The sequence below is a fragment of the Neomonachus schauinslandi genome, chromosome 8 (genome assembly GCF_002201575.2).
Source record: "Neomonachus schauinslandi chromosome 8, ASM220157v2, whole genome shotgun sequence".
Classification (NCBI taxonomy): domain Eukaryota; kingdom Metazoa; phylum Chordata; class Mammalia; order Carnivora; family Phocidae; genus Neomonachus; species Neomonachus schauinslandi.
Genome location: NC_058410.1, coordinates 52,690,839 through 52,710,363, shown reverse-complemented (window position 1 = coordinate 52,710,363; position 19,525 = coordinate 52,690,839). Strand labels below are relative to the sequence as shown.

Sequence of the window (19,525 nt, the reverse complement as noted above, 5' to 3'; positions counted from 1 at the left end):
AGATTTTATTTATTTATTTGGCAGAGAAAGAGACAGCGAGAGAGGGAACACAAGCAGGAGGAGTGGGAGAGGGAGAAGCAGGCCTCCGGCAGGGCAGGGAGCCCAATGCGGAGCCCGATCCCAGGACCCTGGGATTATGACCTGAGCCGAAGGCAGACGCTCAACGGCTGAGCCACCCAGACGCCCCCATAGAATCTATTTTAATCCATTGAAAATAGTCTCAGTAAAGTTAAGAGGGAGTAAGTTTCCTGTGACCTGTCCTAGAAGAGATTCCCACTGGAACGGCCTGTTCGGGGGCATCTCTGCCATGATAAGCATGAATCAAGGCTGGCTTTCAACATTTGAAAAAGCCCAGGATTAAAAACTCCGCAGCACTCTCTTCTGGGATTTGGGGATCTCTGCTGGCTGCAGCTTGGGTGCTCTAACCTTTGTGCTTGCATGGATTTTAAGGCAGATACCCTCTATGGCTGGCGTTGGGGGGCTGGGGTTGTGCCATAGTAGTCTTTGGATATACGAATTCAAGTTATACCATTCCCATATATGCAATTTGAATAAACAAACAAGAGAAGGTGGGCCTAGCCAAGTGATTACTGCAGCCAAAAACCAGTCTTTGGTGCTCTTTTGACAAATGGTTTTTCTAAATCTGGGAGCATTGCTTTTCAAAAGTATTATTTACATACTGTGACAATTAGGTGAGGAGTCTTACCTTTGCGTTTGAATCACTTTTAGTTGTCCTTTGATGTTAGGGAAAAGAAAGAACAGGTGAGTTCAGGAGCTGAATTAAGGCTCCCAAATTATTTCACTTGTAGTTTAGGGGTTTTAGTCCAATTTAGGAGCCCAGGAATTGAACCCCTTGACCAGAGACGTGCACTGTGGTTGCTGTCCATGATCCTTAGAAAAATGGAAACCTTCTACGTTTCTGCAAATTATTTTTGTGTGTATGGCTGTCTCTTCTGCGGGTACATGTGGCTCTACTTCATTCTTCTTAACATCTGCCTAGTATTCCATTTTATGGATTAACTGTAGTTGATCCAACTAATTCCTCACTGATAGACTTTAAGTTACTTGCCGTTGTTCACTGTAACAAATGGCAAAGAACCATCTTTCCATGTACACTCCCATGGACTTGGGGTCTTTCTGTAGGAAAAAATTCTTAGAAGTGGCATTTCTGGGTCAAAGGTTATATGCATTTTTAATTTTGATACATACAACCAAATGGCTCTCCAAAGGGTTGGATCAGTTTGCACTCCTGCCAAGAGGGGATGAGAGGGCCCATTTCATTGCTCAGAATTTAAAAGTGCTTAATCAGACACGGGTTTGATGAACACTTCAGATGCTGTTAAAAAAACACAGAGGATGCCTGTTTCTGTCAGGAACACGCCTCTGCTGTGCTGTTCCCCGGGCTGGCCGGGTAGGTCTCAGCCTGCCCACCCTAGAGCCCGCTGCCCCCGATTTTTCTGCCCAGGCCTCTCCTGTGAACGTTTGAGTGCATCCATGTCACGAGGAAGGTTGAGAGAAAGTAGATAAATGATAATATATATATATATATTTTTTGGATAACTGATAATGTAGAAGCAGCTTGGCAGCCACTTTCTGCGGCTAGGACGCTGCTCTAAGAATCTCAAGCCACTCATTCTACAATAACATTTTTTATAATCACTTAGGAAAAATTGAAGAACAATAACTCTCTTTGATTAACTCCAATGCCTTTACCACAAATGATGCATGATTTATTTTATTTAGTCTGTATTTTTAAATCATCTTTTTAGGTTTGTGAAGCCTGTTTTGGAACACGAAGTGGCTGTTTGCTCCGAATACAGCTGACCAGCACAGAGCCCGTCCGGGAGGGCCATCAGAGCTCTTGCGCTGCTGAGCTGGCCTCCCCGGCCACGTGCAGAGGGCAGTCTCCCTAATATGGTAACCAGGATGTTACCACATCAACTGCGCAGCTTCCTGACCTACCGGGGGATTGCAATGCTCTGCTGGGAAACTGTGAGTAGGGTCAATGCTTTGAGGAGGCCGAAGTCCTAGGTTTGATTCTCAGGAGAGCCGGGTGGCCTTATTCTCACTCTTGTCTTCAGGCGGGGCCAGGAGACCAGCAGAAGCAACTCCCCTTGGTGGCAAGAGCCAATCAGGTTAAGTGGATTCCCAAATGCGCTCAATCCTAACTACTTGCCCCCAGATCCTTTCATTTAGACGAGTCGTTCTCCATCTTGGCTGCTCAGAGGATCATGTGGGGGGCTGTCACAGCTGCCAGCCTCCGAGCCATATCCCAAGCACGGTGACAGCAGAATCTCTGGGGCATCCGCCTCGGAGCAGGGCTAAGGAGGAGAAGCACCGATGCCCGTCCTCAGTCAGGAGCCCCGGGACGGGGGTTCACGTCCAGGCTCCAGGATCGTCTGTGCCCTGAATCTCTGATGCCTGGTTACTCTCCTACTACTCTCTGATGACCTTTAAAAAAGTTAATTCTTCCCCCTCTTTCCCTGCTCTGGTCTGTCATTGAACTCACCCAGCTGATTGTGGCGCTTGTGATTGAGAACCTCTTCTGACCGCTTCCCTTTCCCCAGAAATTAACGTGATCATTAAGGCTTATAATTTCACTCACCAGTGCTATCAATCAAGGGGTTGCAAAACAGAGTTAAGTGTCCTTTTGTAATTGGCAGCAGCCTGTGATTCAGAGAAGAGCATCTAGGGGCTGTGGGGAGGCTGAAGCAGGGGAGGGCCTGTTGTACAGGGAGGGGCTGTGCCCCGTTGAACTGACTCCCCAGGCTCCTTGCGGCCTGCTCCCCCAGGGCCCAGCGAGCTCCCAGCTGCATCAGCCCTACATGTCAAAAGGGCGAACAGTTCTTGCCAACACTTCAGGCTACCCCTTGCCCACCCCACACTCTCTGCAAGGGAAAGAAAGATCTCTTCAGGACTCAGTAATAGGAAAGAGCAGTGGATTCTTTAGATACTGGGCAACTCAGAGTCGTGTCAGGCAAGGGCAGTGGGTCCAGATTATCTGTAGTTCAGAAGCAGGGGTTGAGGCTGTCAGGCCTAAGGAGGAGCACTCTTCCCCAATCCCTTTGTTCAGAGATCCTTTGGAGCCCCATAAACAGCAGCTAAGCCTGGAGCAGTGCACACCCTGTGCCCCCTTCCCCAGCCCAGAGTACCTCCAGGCTTCCTCCTGCATGCAGGGGGCTTGTGATCAGAGTGGCCCGGGGGACAGTAGCTGTGTCCCCGCTCCAGGGAGGGTTGGCTTGGCTGATTCCGTTTCGAGCACACAGAGTGCTTGGTGCATTATCTCACACATACACAGGAGGTGGATTGTGGACCAGAGGTGACAGGGTAGTTATTTTTATTTTAAACAAAACATTATAACAACATTAAAAGTGACTTTCTTTTATTAGATAATAACATAGGAACATCTGGAGGGGAAAAATCATCTATAATTGCACCTCCCTCCCACAACTATTTCCATGTTTGCCTATTTTTTCTGGTTCCTCCCCATGTACCTGTACATTTGAATAATTTTGAAAATGATTTAATATGTTGTTTGCATACCTTTCTGAGCATTTCACCCTTGCCTTTGTCTGGCTGAGATATCCATTTGGCTGAGAGAAATACTGGGATTTGATATAAAAAGAATGAAAGGAGAGGAGGAGGGGGAGGAGGAGGAGGATTCTGCTTCTTATCTGAAAAATAAGTTTAAACAACAATACAATAACATTACAAACCAGGCTTATTATTTTGAGTTTCCCAAATCTTTCATTCTCTCCTTTCTCTTTTCTTCTTCTTCTTTTTTTTTTTTTTTTTTTTTTTTTGAGAGTGAGAGAGAGCACACGTGAGCAGGGTGGGGAGGGCCAGAGGGAGAGAGAGAATCCCAAGCAGGCTCCACACCCAGCAGAGCCGGACGTGGGGCTCGATCTCACGACCCTGAGACCATGACCCAAGCCGAAATTAAGAGTCAGACACTTAACCAACTGAGCCACCCAGGGGCCCCATTCTTTCCTTTTTCAAAGGCAAAAGCTAGAGAACCAAGTTCACCGAGTTCTGTAGTATAGAGAAAATTCTGCTTTGGCTTATGACAGTGAAGCCATGGGGCATGCTGCTTGATGGTTGAAGTAAAGGGAGGAAGTAAAAGAAAAGCTCCTTCCTTCCTACTTCTTGAGTCTGAGAGGAGAAGGAAACCAGAGAGTGAAGCAGAGTGAACCAGGCCCATGTCTGTGTCCTAACTTCCAGACTTTTGACTTGGTGTTGGGGAGGGACATAGAGAAGTTAGGATAGCTTCCGGGAAGAAGGAGCTTCCTGCTTCCACACCTGGATTCTGGTAGGCCACAGTACTCTGAGGCTGCTTCCACAATAGTCTTGCGGTGGCCATAGCAACCTGGCCCAGCGTGTGGAAAGAAAAGCGAGGTCCTAAGGTTTCAGTGTCTCTCAGTTTTCCTGTTATGTGGAAGCTGACCCAAGAACGAGGGGCTGGCTGTGGCAGGGCGAGGTGACAGACCAGCCCGCGGAGGGTCGGGGTGGGTCCCTGGGTCTAGGACTGTCTGGAGAACTTGGCAGAGGTCCAGGAATCAGCAGCCACCAAGACCTGAAGGGGGGCCCCCACCACAGGCTCTGACAAACCCGGAGCCCAGACCACAATGTAGAACTACTGCAGTGCTTGGTGCAAATACCTACGGGTGGGCAACCCCTCAGCAGAGACCTTTCCAGAGACCAGTGGGGCAAGGGCACTGTTCCTTAGGACCCCAGTTCTGGCACATTTCTGCTGCACTAGCCCCCATTACATGGGGACACCTTCTTGGGGAGAAAAGCAAGGAGAAGGGGTCACTCTCTGGGAGACTGCAAAATACCCAAAGGGCTATTTAAATCACCCCCTGCTCGGGACGCCAGGGTGGCTCAGTCATTAAGCGTCTGCCTTCGGTTCAGGTCATGATCCCAGGGTCCTGGGATCGAGCCCCACATCGGGCTCCCTGCTCAGCCGGGAGCCTGCTTCTCCCTCTCCCTCTGCCTGTGCTTTCTCTCTCCCTCTCTGTCTGATGAATAAATAAAATCTTTAAAAAAATAATAAATAAATCCCCCCCCCCCCCCCGCAAGGTAAGATGCAAAGTGAATTTTTATCTCGAAGCAGCAGGTGTGAGTTTGTGAAGACCAGGTGAATTGTAGATAAACTAAAGAAATTGCATATCTCTGCAATTTGAATTGTAATGGGAGTTTCATTTGGGCCTCCTACATTGGCTCTAAGGAGCTGGGTGAGTCAATTGAACCGTGCAATGGGTGAAAATAGATCTCCAAACTCCTCTCCAACTCTGGCATACCGGCGCCGTCATCCAAAATAAGGATTTTGATTGGCGGAAGGGAATGAGACGCCATAACTCCACGGGTATGATAGTCATCATTCGGTCATTCATTTCTTCACCCAGTGAGGCTGAGTGAGGGTCTCCTGTACAGCAGCCCGAGCTCCGGGGCCGGGACACAGAGAGGAGCGGTAAAGCCCTCACTCGTGGTCTGGGAAGGGGACGAGGGCCACCATACGTGGAGCCCTGGCCACCTTGCTAAGGCACCATGAGAACGGAAGACCCTCTTCCCTGGGATGTGCCGTGAGTCTTCACTGAGCTGGGGACAGTTACGCTGCGTCCTGAAGGATGAGCAGGGGTGACCCAGGTGCCGACCAGTCGGGAACGGCAGCTTAGCTGGAACAGCATGTGCAGATGCCTGCTCGGCTGGCATTTTTAGGTCACAGCTTCAGAGGCTGGAGGATGTGTGGGTAGGGGCTGAAGGTAGGAGATACATTTGAAACAAGACTGGACTCAGGTTCTGAAGGGTGTGTACTCCTTGCTTCAGGCATCACTTTCTGCCTTGAGTTGTTAGGTCCATACACACCCTCAGTCCCCGACTAGACGGGGACGCCAGTTCGGTGGGCCGTACTTAGAAAGCAGCCAGTATTTCTTCAGTGTGTTACTGTGGAGTGTATGGGGTCAGTTACACTGAGAACATAGGTTCTACTGATCCATTTGACAAGAGTCAAGACGAAAATAATGAGGGGCTGCGGTGCCTGGGTGGCTCAGTTGGTTAAGCGACTGCCTTCGGCTCAGGTCATGATCCTGGAGTCCCTGGATCGAGTCCCGCATCGGGCTTCCTGCTCGGCAGGGAGTCTGCTTCTCCCTCTGACCCTCCCCTCTCTCATGTGCTCTCTCTCATTCTCTCTCTCTCAAATAAATAAATAAAATCTTTGAAGAAAAAAAAAGAAAATAATGAGGGGCTGAGGGACTTTCTCTAACAGTAATCAGTAAACTGTGGTCACCTTGAATCCCTTTCGGAATTACTGACTCCCGTGTTTTCCAGCAAGCCCTTCAGCCTAACCCAACATTTGACGTCTGTTCATGGATCCCTTTATACTGCACTGGCCCAAAGTCCTTCACCTTATTTCTTCTTCTTCTTCTTCTTCTTCTTTTTTTAAAGATTTATTTTAGAAAGAGAGAGAGAGCAGGGGGAGAGGCAGAGGGAGGGAGAGACTCTCCAGCAGGCTCCCCGCTGAGCACAGAGTCCGATGTGGGGCTCAGTCCCACCATCCTGAGATCGCAACCTGAGCCAAAATTAAGAGTTGGAGGCTCAGCCAGCTGAGCCACCCAGGGGCCCCTCACCTTATTTCTTTTTTAAAATCCATCTGACCTGCAAGTGAAACTCAGACACTGCTGAAGAAAGAAAATGGTAATGGTCCAGCCCATCTATAACGCTGCCTCCGTGAGAGTTGAGAAACGTAAGCCGTCAGCACCAGATGGGATGAGGTCAGCAGGCTCTGTCACCCAACAGCTGGCCGAGGCCTGGAAATAGCACCTCTCTTCCAGAGAGCAAGCCAGCAGAGGACTTAGAGTGCCAACTTCACCTCCTAGCTGAGTGAATACACCGACAAGGAGGGCTCCTTCCCCAAAGGAAAAGGTGCCACAGTGAATTAGGCATTTTTACAAAATGCTCTTTTTTAAAAATTTTTCTACTACTCTTTTTTTTTTTTTTTAAAGATTTTATTTACTTACTTGACGGAGAATGAGCACAAGCAGGGGGAGTGGCAGGCAGAGGGAGAAGCAGGCTCCCCGCTGAGCAGGGAGCCCAACGCAGGGCTTGGATCCCAGGACCCTGGGATCATAACCTGAGCTGGAGGCAGATGCTTAACCACTGAGCCACCCAGGCGCCCCTACAAAATGCTCTTAACAGTAAGTTAGTAACTTAGCAACTTATATCACAGGCCAGAGATATTCACTCATGTGAATGAATAAAAATTCATTCATAGATATACTTCTGGAACTCTGGCTCAAAAAACCCCCTGAAACATAGCAAGAGCTTTATGCATGGAGATGCTCACCATACTGTTATTTATAGTAATGAAAATAATAAAAACGTCCAATAATAGAAGGTAGCACAAATACATCTTGTGTACCCTCCACATTTATTGTTGGATCTGCAAAATTATGTGGAGGTATTAGTATATGAAATTTGCACAGAAAAGATGGTGGGATTATGGGTAAGTTTTTTAAACTACTTTCTGAACAATCAATCAGCTGGTTTTATTATTTTTAATAGATTGACATATTTCTTATATTTATATCTGTATTAGTTTTTGCATTATTTAGATTTATTTTTTTGGTTGACAAATTTATTTAAAATTTCCAAAGCCAGAGGGGTGCCTGGGTGGCTCAGCTGGTTAAGCCTCCGACTCCTGATTTCGGCCCAGGGTCGTGAGATCAAGCCCCACAGCGGGCTCCTCGCTCATCTGGGAGTCTGCTTGAGATTCTCTCTCTCCCTCTGCCTCTCCCCCTGCTCTCGCACCCTCTCCCTCTCTCTTTCTAAAATGGATAAATAAATCTTTAAATTTTCTGAAGCTGGAGCACTGCCTGCCTTAGTCCTGGCTGTGGCAGATGCAGGGTGCTGGAGTGTCTGTGGAGGTAATAAGGAGGTGCCTGCCTTCCTGGGACTTCTTAGGCAGGCTCAGGGAAACTCTTTGCACAGGGGAGTGAAGGTATCCCTGGGGCTTTCACCTCCCAGCGTTCTTTCCCACTACTCCCCTTTCAGCAGCGTGGGGCCTGACCACTCACTGTGCTCGAGTGTTTCCAGGAAGGGAAGAGAGTTCGGTCTGTGGTGTCACATTTCTGCACAAGTAGAAATCAAAGATGAAAGAATACTTTCTTTTCTCAATAAATTCTTAGAAATCATTACTACTTCCTCAAAGAACTATTGTTTGTTTGGTCTTTTTAAACAAATTACTGGACACATGCAACAACATAGCTGAATCTTAAAACATGTTGAGTGAAAGAATCCAGACAAAAAAATACCTACTGGGGCGCCTGGGTGGCTCAGTCGGTTGAGCACCCAACTCTTGGTTTTGGCTCAGGTCATGATATCGGGATCCTGGGATGGAGCCCCGAGATGGGCTTCAGGCTCAGTGGGGAGTCTGCTTGAGAATTCTCTCTCCCTCTGCTTCTGCCCCTCCCTCTCTCTCTCTCGGATAAATGAGTAAATGTTGCTTTGGTTTTTTTTTAAGATACCTACTGGCCCAAGGACACAGAGCTGGGATTTGAACCCAAGTGTAGGTGACTTTGAAGCTTATCCTCTTTCTACTACTCCCTGGCCCCGCCTCTTGGCTTCTGGTCTGGGCTCTGGGTCTGCTGTTAGGGGAGGGCCTTGGATAAGTCCCTTCCTGTGTCTGAATAATGAGAGGCTTGGATTGGACTGATCCCGAGATTCCTTCCAGTTCTAACAACTTGAGTCCGTCTCTTTCTTTTAAAAAATTTACTTGTTTTTTTGGAATACTTAATAGTCACATGAGACACAATTCAAAAATTTCCAAAGGTATACATGTCACAGACCAGAGAGGCTAGAGATGTGACCACTAACCGCCACATGGTCTCCTGGACTGGATCCTGGAACAGAAAGAGGATATTAGTGGAAAAGCTGATGGAAGTCGAAGTTTGGAGTTTAGTGAATAGTGAGGTACCAATGCTGGTTTCTTAGAGTTGCCAAAAATACCATGGTCATACAAGATGTCAACACGAGGGCAACCGGGGGAGGGCGTATAGGGGAACTCTTTGTGTTATCTTTACAACTTTTCAGTATATCTAAATGATTTCAAAATAAGAAGTGGTTTGGTTTGAGTATCCAGTGAGACATTGTCCTCTCGCCCCTGCCCTTGGGCCGCCCAGTCTGCCCCCCAACCAGGCAGCCAATGGTACCTGTTTCTTTCATAACCTTTCAGAGATACTCAACCGACAATCAAAGAAAGTATCCATATTGTATAAATATCATCTCTCAAAACAGAAAGTATGTCTGTGAGATAAATTCCTCAAAGTGGAATTCCTGGGCTTATAGTGTTGTTATTGCCAAACTGCCTTCCATGAAATTTGGGCCAATTTATCCCTCGGGCAGACAATGTGTATAAGGACCCACTGTTTCACCAACAGACTCGTCCGAGAGACCGATTCACCTCCGTTTATGTCAGACCACCAGCTCTCAAAATGCTGCTGAGCAGACTGCTCCAGAATGCTGTCCCAGAATGGTGGGTCCCTTCTGAAGCACGCAGCCGAGGCGAGGGGGGGTGGCCATGCGTGGCCAGGGGCAGCGAGGCTTGGGGAGTGATAGCCGGGTGGTTTATATTCCCCACGTCAATTACTACTGTCCTCCAGGGAAGCCATTCACAGAAGGGCATTGTCTCGGCTCCACGGCACACAAAGGGTCAAGCCTCACAAATTTGCTCATTGTGGGGGGAAAACACCCCACGGGCCAGAATGTTCAGATTACAGGTCCAAGAAAATCCCTTTACAGAAAGAAGACAGCAAATCCCCAGTGCAGTTGAAAGGCCAAAACTTTCTTCACCTCTGAGATTCTCCAATGAATAAACCGGTTAAACATGGTTTGGATTTACCGAACATGAAAACAACTGGATTAAAGTATAATCTAGCTAGAAAGGAAAGGAAATGTACCGAGAAAGCTAAGTAATGACAAAGCTGCAGTGTTTATAGGTGCCAAGCATGGATGGACATTCCAGTTTTATAACCAGGTTCTCTTCAATGTTTAACTTTCCTTTAGAGGAAGATAATGAGTCTCGGCTTGCATTGGCCTCTTTGATAACAACACTGCTGTCAAGGCAACTGTGGGAGCACTGGGGACATGCGTGCCCAGGAGGCCACAGGCCCCGGCCCCGGGGTCTGGAGGCCCCGGCTGTCAGGGTGGATGCTCACCGTGGGTCCCAACCTCACGGCCAACGGCCGGTGCAATCCATACTGGGGTCAGCATCGCCCCGGTACTGGTTCCAGAATTACAAAGACCGGGGTTTGTATGCCAGTTTCACTTTTTACTGGCTGTGTGACCTTGGACAAATAACTTACACCGTCTCAGCTCTTCTCTTGGTAACATGAGGATAACACCCACCCAATAGGTTTTTTGAGGATTAAATGAGATAATACAAATGAAAGCCCAGGCCGAAACCTCAGCACTCGACAGACAGTAGGTTGGTTGTCTTCCAATCTCCTTCGCCCTCTCTCTTCTCAGGCACACGCACCCGAACAGCAAGCGAAGCCACGTCACTTCACGCAGACTCAGGGCATGTCCAGGTCTCGCTCTGGGGTGGGAGCCTTTGGGGGTTGTGACATCACCGGCTCCTCACCCGATTTGTACCAAAGATCCCTATTCAGATGTTTATAAAAGCATAAAACACACCGGATTATGAATAAAACTAATTTGTTGAAATCATTTATTAAAGTGTTTTTTATTTTTTTACTTTTTTTGAGAGAGTGCATGCGCGCGCGCGCACACGCACATACACACACACACACAGAGTCAGGGGAGGGGCAGAGGGAGAGACTCTCCAGCAGACTCCCCACTGAGAACGGAGCCCGATGTGGGGTTCGATCTCACAACCCTGAGATCAGGACCTGAGCCAAAACCAAAAGTCGGATGCTTAACTGACGGAGCCACCCAGGTGCCCCATTAAAGTGTTTTTTAAAACTTGTGATAAAATAATATGTGCGCCTCTCTTAAACACATTAAATAAGATTCAGGGGCAGGTCTAATAACTGCAATCATTTTCAAGTGGTGATCAGTGTATTTCAAGATCTGCAACAACACGTGACATACACACTTGTATACTACTACTACCCTGGTTTGCTCCTACCGTCATAATGGAAGAAACGCTAAATCCCAGTTAGAGAATACGGAGTATAGAGATGCGACTTCTTCCCCCATCCAAATCCAGATTCCAGATTAAACCACGACACCACCTCTGGCCTCCAGACTGCTGATGAAAAGCATTTAAAAACTGTCAAACCAGCATTCCTTTCACTCTTCCACTCTAGCTTCTCTCAAGATTTTTCTGTTGGTCTGGGATTTTCTGCAATTAGAAAATGATATGCCTACGCACTGTTTTGTTTTAAATCAGTCCTGCTTGCTACCCTCTCAGCTACCTGGTCCTGTGGTTTGGTATCTTTAATTTTGGAAGGTTCTCAGCCATTATTACTTCAGTATTTCTTTTGCTCTGTTCTCTTTCGTGCCCGGTATTCAATACTTACACCTTTTGAAAGGATCCCACCGTTTTTGGAAGTTCTAGGTTTTTTGTTTTGTTTTGTTTTTAGTTTTTCTTTGCATTTCAGTTTGAGATGTTTCTATTGACGTATCATCAGATGCACAGATTCTTCCTAAACTATGTCAACCTACTCATGAGCCCCTGGAAGGCATTCTTCATTTCTATTACAGTGACTTTGATTTCTAGCACACCCTTTGGTTTTTAAGAGTTCCATTTCTCTGATTATATTACCCTTCTGTTTTTGCATGTGGTCGTCTATTAAAACATTTAACATGTTACATAGTTATTTTAAATATAGTTATTTTAAATTCCCTGCCTGACAATTCCAAAATCTGTGTCATGTCTGGCTCTGGTATTGATGACTGCTTTCTCTCTCCAGACTTTCTGCCTTGTGACATGCCTTGTAAATTTCTCCTCGAAAGCCAGACATGTTGCATTGGATCACAGAAAGGGAGGTCAACAGGCCTCTGTGAAGATTTATGGTAATCTGGCTAGGGAGTGGATGTGTTCGGTTTTTGCTGTGGTTATAGGTACCGGAGGCTTCAAATTCCTTTAGGTCTGCTTTTGTCTCTCTTAACTTAAGGTTTCCCTCCTCAGAGTCTGTCTTAACAGTACTCAGCTATGATCCACTGGGACTCCACTGGAGCTCTGGGGGTGTGGTGGTGAAGTAAGTGGAATGTATGCATTCTATTGTGCCCAGGTTAAATGTCCATGTTGTAGTGGGCCTGTGACCCTCACCAGTGTTCCCCCAGTGGTAGAGCCTTGCCCCTCCCCCCTGCCTCGCTTCTCTCGCTCCAGCATTCCCAATCTGTTTGCTTTCAGTCTTGACAACCTTGTTGACTATATGTGTATTTCCCCCGCTTAGGTGAGACAGGAAGGGGCTGGTGTGCAAAGAATGCCTTTCCCCCAACAGGGATTCCGGTAGGCCTTTGTAATAGAGAAGGTTCTGGGTGTACTTCACAATGATTATTCATCTCTTCTCCCTGCCAGAGCCAAAAGATCTTCCTTGATCTTCACTGTGGCTATCTGGTGGGGTGCCTGGAGGTAAAAGCCTAGGAACATATGCAGCCCCTCAAAACTGCAGTCTCCAGGAGCTTCTCACTCTCATGCTAGGCCACACTCAACTTCCAGCAACCCAGTATTACTGTGTTTAAGTGTTCCTGCCAGTTTATGGCTCCAGCAGTTTCTGCTCCAGGTAAACAGATTTTGACTGTCAATTCTAGGGGAGCTCTCGCTCTCCAGATTTTGGGGTGATGGTTTGCCCTGCAACCTCAATTCTAATGGGTTGGGTCCAAGGAAAGACACTGATTTTCAGTTTGTCCAGCTTTTCTGAGAAGAGTGCACGTGTGCGTGTGGGGCAGGGGACTATGGGCAAAGGGAGAGAGAATCTTAAGCAGGCTCCACGCCCAGCGCAGAGCCCAGTGCAGGGCTCCATCTCACCACCTGGGATCATGACCTGAGCCAAAATCAAGAATTGGACGCCTAACTGACTGAGCCACCCAGGCACCCCTGTCTGGCTTTTTCTCGTAAGGACAAGAGTGACAACTTTCATCTCCTTTCACATCAGAGTTGGAACTGGAAGTCCCCTTTATTTATTTAAAAGATTTTATTTATTTATTTGACAGAGAGAGAGAGAGAGACAGTGAGAGAGGAAACACAAGCAGGGGGAGTGGGAGAGGGAGAAGCAGGCTTCCAATGGAGCAGGGAGCCCGACGCGGGGCTTGATCCCAGAACCCTGGAATCATGACCTGAGCCGAAGGCAGACGCTTAACCGACTGAGCCACCCAGGCACCCCTATCCCCTTTATTTTGAATAGCCATTCCCTTGCCTCCATCTGAACTCCCACAGCCCTTCTTGTCCTCACATCTGCCATATCTTCTCTCCGGCTAGACTCTCAGTGAGTCTTTTCATGATGATGTCCTAACAAGACTGAGTTTCTTGAGAAAAGGGGCCCTGGTTAGCCCCTTGCCTATGTTAACACTTTGTACATATAAAATGCTTGGTGTTGCTGTTTGATTTTATTGCATCGTTTCCATTTATGACCTTCATTCTAACAGGAGAAAGCCTCTGGTGAGCTGTTAACCAGCATCCTCTAAACTTCTAGTCTCTGAATCAAGGTCTTATTTTCTTAACAAGGTTGGAATAGCGTGAATTTCACTTACTGTAAATTGAGTTGCAAAAGTAACTTCTCAAGATCTGGTAAGTCCTGACTCCCTTGATTTCTTTTTTTAAGTTTTTAGTAAAATTCCAGTTAGTTAGGGGCACCTGGCTGGCTCAGTCTGTGGAGCACACCACTCTTAATCTCGGGGTCGTGAGTTTAAGCCCCATGTTGGGTGTGGAGCCTAACAAATAAATAAAAACAAATAAATTCCAGTTAGTTACCATACATTGTAATACCAGTTTCAGATGCACAATGTAGTGATGCACCACCACAGAACACCTGGTGCTCATCACAAGTGCCCTCCTTAATCCCCATCACCTATTTCCCCCCTCCCCTCCGGTAACCATCAGCTTGTTCTCTATAGTTCAGAGTCTGTTTCTTGGTTTGCCTCTTTTTCTCCCCCTTTGCTTGTTTTCTTAAATTCCACATAGGAGTGAAATCATATGGTATTTGTCTTTGATTCTTGACTTTGTTTTGTAATGACTTAAGTAGCTAGGTTAAGATAAAATCTGACCAAATTCTAGGAAAAGGGCCTTCTAGGTAAGTGTCCAAACTGGTGGTTTCAGAATTATCTAGGAAGCTTAAAAAAAAAAAAAATTCTTGGACTCAGTCTTAGGGAGCAATTATGGTACACAGCTAAGTGTAAGAAAAAAAGATACTTCTGATTAGCAAGGTATTCATGTCCAAAAATGTTTTTTATACCCACACTTAAAAAATCTAACCACAAAACAAAACAAAACCTATCCATTCATTCATTCATGTTCAGCCTAGAGGACACAGGAAATGTTATTGAAAATTCACCCTTTCATGCATTCAATAAATATACTGAGCACCAAGTAAAGGCTGGTTACCAGGTCTTGGGCCCGGTCCAAAAGAAGCAAGTGCACTAACGCAGGGCTTTAGAGTCAGACATCCTAGTCTTCATCCAGAGCTGTCACATCCCGGGTAACCATGAGCGTGTCACTTACGCTTGCATGGCCTCAGTCTTCTCACGTGTGAGAGACACTATCATTCACTTCCCCGGGAAGCTCCGTGACAGAGATCACAAAGGAAGTACTGAGGAAGACTTATACTCATCCTCCCAGAACAGTTTCTAACTCATTTCTCAGCCCAAACACTGGCACGCTGTAATCTTCACAGCTAGCACCCACTGAGCAGTTCATCCACATGTCAGGCAGTGCGCCACGCTATCTGTCCATCCAGATGTCAAATTTTATCTGTGAAGGTCTAGAGGCCAGCAGCTCCCCCTTCCATTGGCTGTGTTTATCCTCACTCCTGTAACCAAAATACTGGCAAAGCAAGCTGAAGCAACAGAACAAGGACTTTTTATCTACAAGAGGGCTGAGCTCAAAAGCCACAGGATGTAATAAAAAGGAGATCCTCCCCTGCGTCCCACCGTCCCGCAGAGGTCCTCACCACAACTGAGGGTCATGATGGCAGAACCTCCATGAACGAAGGCAAATACCAGATAAACCTATCTAAGAACTGCCATGGGTTTAATGATACCCTTTGCTGCTACTACTGTATCAGTGACTACCACCGCCATCAGATAACTATTATTAAGTCTTTACATGTCCCAGATACTGCTGTTCTAAGGATTTTACATTTAGTTCTCCACAACTCTAAGTTACTGAAGCCTTTATCACTGCTGCTGACCCTTCACAACAGCTGAGACAAGGCAATTATTAACCAAGAGGACACAGAGCCTGAGACTCTTGTAGCACAACTCACTGCCAAATTAACTTCTACTTTTAGGAAGACCCTTAAGGGCTTCTAGAACCTCCACCTATGTGGTTAGAGTTAATAGCACCTGCATTTTTACTTCACAGGGTTAAAGACGTCATTTTTATTCTTTTAAAAATTTATTTGAGCGAGAGTGTGTGCCCATGTACGGGGGGAGGGGCAGAGGGAGAGGGATTAGCAGACTCCCTGCTGAGCAAGGAGCTTGACTCAACCTGACTGGGGGCTCCATCCCAGGACCCTGAGATCATGACCTGAGCCACAATCAAGAGTCGGACACTTAACCAACTGAGTGTCATTTTAATATGGACCATGGTTTCAATTCTCTAAGAGACAACACTGAGAAGTACTTTCCCACATCTGGCAAAAACATATCACCACCTGAAGTAAGCACCTTTTCACCTGACTTGAAACCTTCAACTTTCTAAGAGCATCCCTGCCCTTAGGCAATTGTAGAGGTTAAAAGTAAAACAGGCCAGTACAACCCCTTTGAAACCACTTTACTCCCTTGTCTATAAATGACCAAAATCAAAAGAATTCCACAAGGAGTGGAAGCCTCTGCACTCCTGGCGTTTTTCTGCCGTAGGACGGCTGTCCGGTGCGTGGCAGGAGGCTCAGCAGCATCTCTAACTTCTGCCCACTGGAGTCAGTGGTGTTCCCCAGTGTGACAACCAAAGATGTCTTGGGATATTGCTACATGTGACTTGGGGGCAAAACCATCCCTGCTTGAAAACCACTGCTCGAGAGGAGTTAATTCAGAGCTACCATTACTGCGTTCTGCATACCAAAAACTGACAGCCTTTGATGTTACTTCTCTAGCGCACTGAAATAAAGTTCACCTGTTGTTTAGCTTTGTGCCTTCTTAATTTATAGTAATTGAAATGTCCGGATACGGGATTGTGAAATATTATTTAAGCAACAAAAGGCCTTACAGGGCAGCTCTAATTCCTAGGACTTCCAACCTGCTTGGTGGATATCCTAGTTTGGCCCACACCTACGCTGGTTTCCTCTCAAATGGACGGACGTGCTTCCAGAGGAGACAGCTCTGGAGTGGGAGAATAAACTTTCCTTACCTTGGGGTTTAACTCTGGGTCACAAGAGGTCCCCCCATGCCACCAGATGTTGTACAGATTCAAATCAGAGACCGCGTTCTGGCTGCAAAGGTCTGGCTGCACAAGTTAGGCAGCAAGGAGTCCTGCATTTTTTGGTTTCTTATCACTTAAACAAGTCACGGGCTAGAACACTGTGCCCTTCTCCCTTGGTCAAAGGGGATACAGTGTGCCACGATCCCAAACCAAATTAAAGAGAAAGCAAGAATCTGCTGACCCAGAAAAGGGTTATTACACCCTTCCTAAGTGTGTTTAAACAAGTCACTCAGATGAGCTAGGAAAAAAACTCCTCTGAAAAACAGGAGTCATGGTACTGACTTATCTTAAAAGGCCTTTTAAGAATGACTTGAGATTATAAAGCATTTTTCAAATACACAAAGTGCTTCATAACAACTCAGTAAGCTTTAAGGAATGCTTCTTTTAGTACATCACTTTTTTTGTTGTATAAAAGAAAATACCCCAATTCAAAGGGTGGTAGCCTATTTGATAGCACCACTGTTTAAGAGGAATGGAGTTACAGGAATGAGAAGTATATAATTCGTAAATAATCCCTCTCAACAGTGAGTTAAGCAGGACAGCCAGAAAGGGGGAAAAGCAGCCGGGAACAACACAATCAGTGCACATCAGAAATGCTTTTTAATTTTTATTTGAAAACAACTTAAATTTTTAGACAAATGATTTTAGTATATAAATTTGATTTTGTTTTTATACAGAATATAAAGATTTCCCTCATTGATCTTCCACGTGAAAGGTATTACAAGCCTGAAGGGAGAGACTTTCTGCACACAAGTGTGTATCTTACACATGGGGGACTGGAAACCAATGGTGTAGTGCTTCTACACATAAATTAGGTCAAGGGACATCACATATTAAAAAGGAGTAAGAGAAATATTCTAGTTACTCAGATTCAAGAAGCAAACAGGACACAAAAACTGTGCAGATAAGACCAAGTCAGTAACTTTAGTTAGGACACTGGAGGTTATGCTGGAGTAACAGGTCTTTGAGGCAATGGTCGGTACCACAATAAAACAGTAAGGAAGAGCTATTTATATAGAAAGGCTGGAATGAGGGATTTTCACTAAAGCAAATTAACTTCTTGTCAACTGCCAAAACAAAACAAAACAAAACCGAGCATATGAATGTTAGTATACTGAAGGCATGTTATACCGGTTTCTGTGCAGCATGCTAAAAGTTAGTTAGAACTTCTTCACTGGTGCATACGAATAATAGTCACGGAAAGGGTTTTTTTTGTTTTTTGTTTTGTTTTTGCCCCTTCTCACCAAATTTCAGGCATGTCTTATTTTAGATGGAGTATAGCTTTTATCTATAATTTCATCCTGTAAAAACATGTGAAGACAACGTTCATTCTGTGCCAGAGGATGACCAGCGACCCTAGGAATTAAAAAATACAAACTTAGTCCAACAGTATTTTTCAAAAGTGGGGCTGGGGGTCAAACACATATATTCTAAGGTTAAAAAGCACGTACGATTTAGCAATAGTAAGTGTTATTCTGGACTGCTCACAAGGCTATGCTCTATCAACGAATGGTAGGTATTTCCTTTCCTTTGGCTCACTAGGTCATTTAGAAAACATTTAATCGCTAGCTTTGCACTGCTTCTAGAAAATGTACCCAATTAACTTCTTTATATATTAACGGGTATATTCACAAGAAACCTAAATGAATTTTAATGTTCAAAGTGAAACTTGTCATTAATTCTAAGAACCCATTTTAAAGAAGGAAAAGACACAGGATCAGAATTAGAAATATACTGAAGTTCAATAAAGGCTGAAAATACTAAGAAAGGGGCGTAAGTGTCCATTTTCTTCTTCTTTTTGCTTGCTTTAAAGGTTTCCATTGCAGACTAAACATAAGATGAAAATGGGTAACCAGACTTCTATTTCGGAATTTAAAAAACACCTCTGCTAGCACTGCCTTCTCCCAAAGGAAAACAGGTTCGTAAGACAACGAAGGTTAACGTGCTACAGCAGATAACTAAAAGTTAAAGGCTTTGTACAACTTTCCCTCCTGTTTAACCACTCACAGATCTTCAGTCTTTATTACTAGATAAAAACTGAAGTGTTGAGTAATACTAAGCTCACACAACCATTATTCTCCAGTATTTGACCTTATTTGGTTAAATTTAAGGCCAATGCACAATTATAGCGACCCCTTTTCCTGGCATAATTCTATCACTTTGGTTTCTAAAAATGGCTATATTTCAAAAGGAGTAAAATTAAAAGCTAGAAATTTTGCTTTAAGAGTTTCTAAAGTAAAACAATCTCAGGTCTTCTTACATGTTGAAAAAATACATTTTGCCATGAAAATTTTAAATGTGTACCTTTACACAAGACATGCTGATAATAACCTCCATCTGCAATCAAACAAAATGATTGCAAGTGTACTGTAAGTTTTATTGTTCACGCTAGAACATACCTTAAATGAGAAAAAATCATAAGTAAAACTGTATTTTTTAAATGCTGCAATTTTAAATGTAATTTGCATAAATTAACCATGAAAAACAAATACAAAACTTAGGTCAACACAAAGATACTCATTTTAATCACTCAAGTGTGTTAATATTTATCACATGATCTTCAACTTGTTATATACTTCTACTTTATTTAAATGGTACAAAAAGTTAGTTAGGAAATGGCCAAAAAGAAGTGTTACCGTTTAGCTTAATACCTAGATTACTAGTATTCACCTGAAGTCGTCTCGGAACACTATTCCCTCTTACACCTCGAGGTACAGAAAGTACTTACTTGTTTATAAACTGCTCCAGCCCTTGCTTCCTTTCTTCAATAAAATTGTCATCAAATATTCCATCATCTCCTCTAAAAGGAAGCTGACGCAAAAATGCTTTTCCAGGGAGCGGGGGGACTACAACCTGAAAAAATACAGGAAAGAAAGTTCTTGAAGATGCTGACTGGGCTGTGAAAATTAGACAGCACAACATGAAAAC

General features: G+C 45.1%; 1 protein-coding gene across 5 annotated transcripts in view; it reads right to left on the bottom strand.

Annotated features, from left to right (window-relative positions):
- Positions 1-17,178: 17,178 nt before the first annotated feature.
- Positions 17,179-19,525, bottom strand: part of SNX3 (sorting nexin 3) — a 44,421-nt gene continuing 42,074 nt past the window's right edge. For 4 of the 5 annotated variants that reach the window (XM_021693137.2, XM_044917298.1, XM_044917296.1 and 1 more), the window contains 2 exons: positions 19,326-19,450; positions 17,179-17,953 (listed from right to left, as the gene is read on the bottom strand). In XM_021693137.2, the coding sequence (XP_021548812.1) occupies positions 17,848-17,953; positions 19,326-19,450 (231 nt within the window). In that variant the 3' untranslated portion in view covers positions 17,179-17,847. The remainder of the gene's footprint in view (positions 17,954-19,325; positions 19,451-19,525) is intronic. The other variant, XM_044917299.1, reaches the window with a different exon arrangement.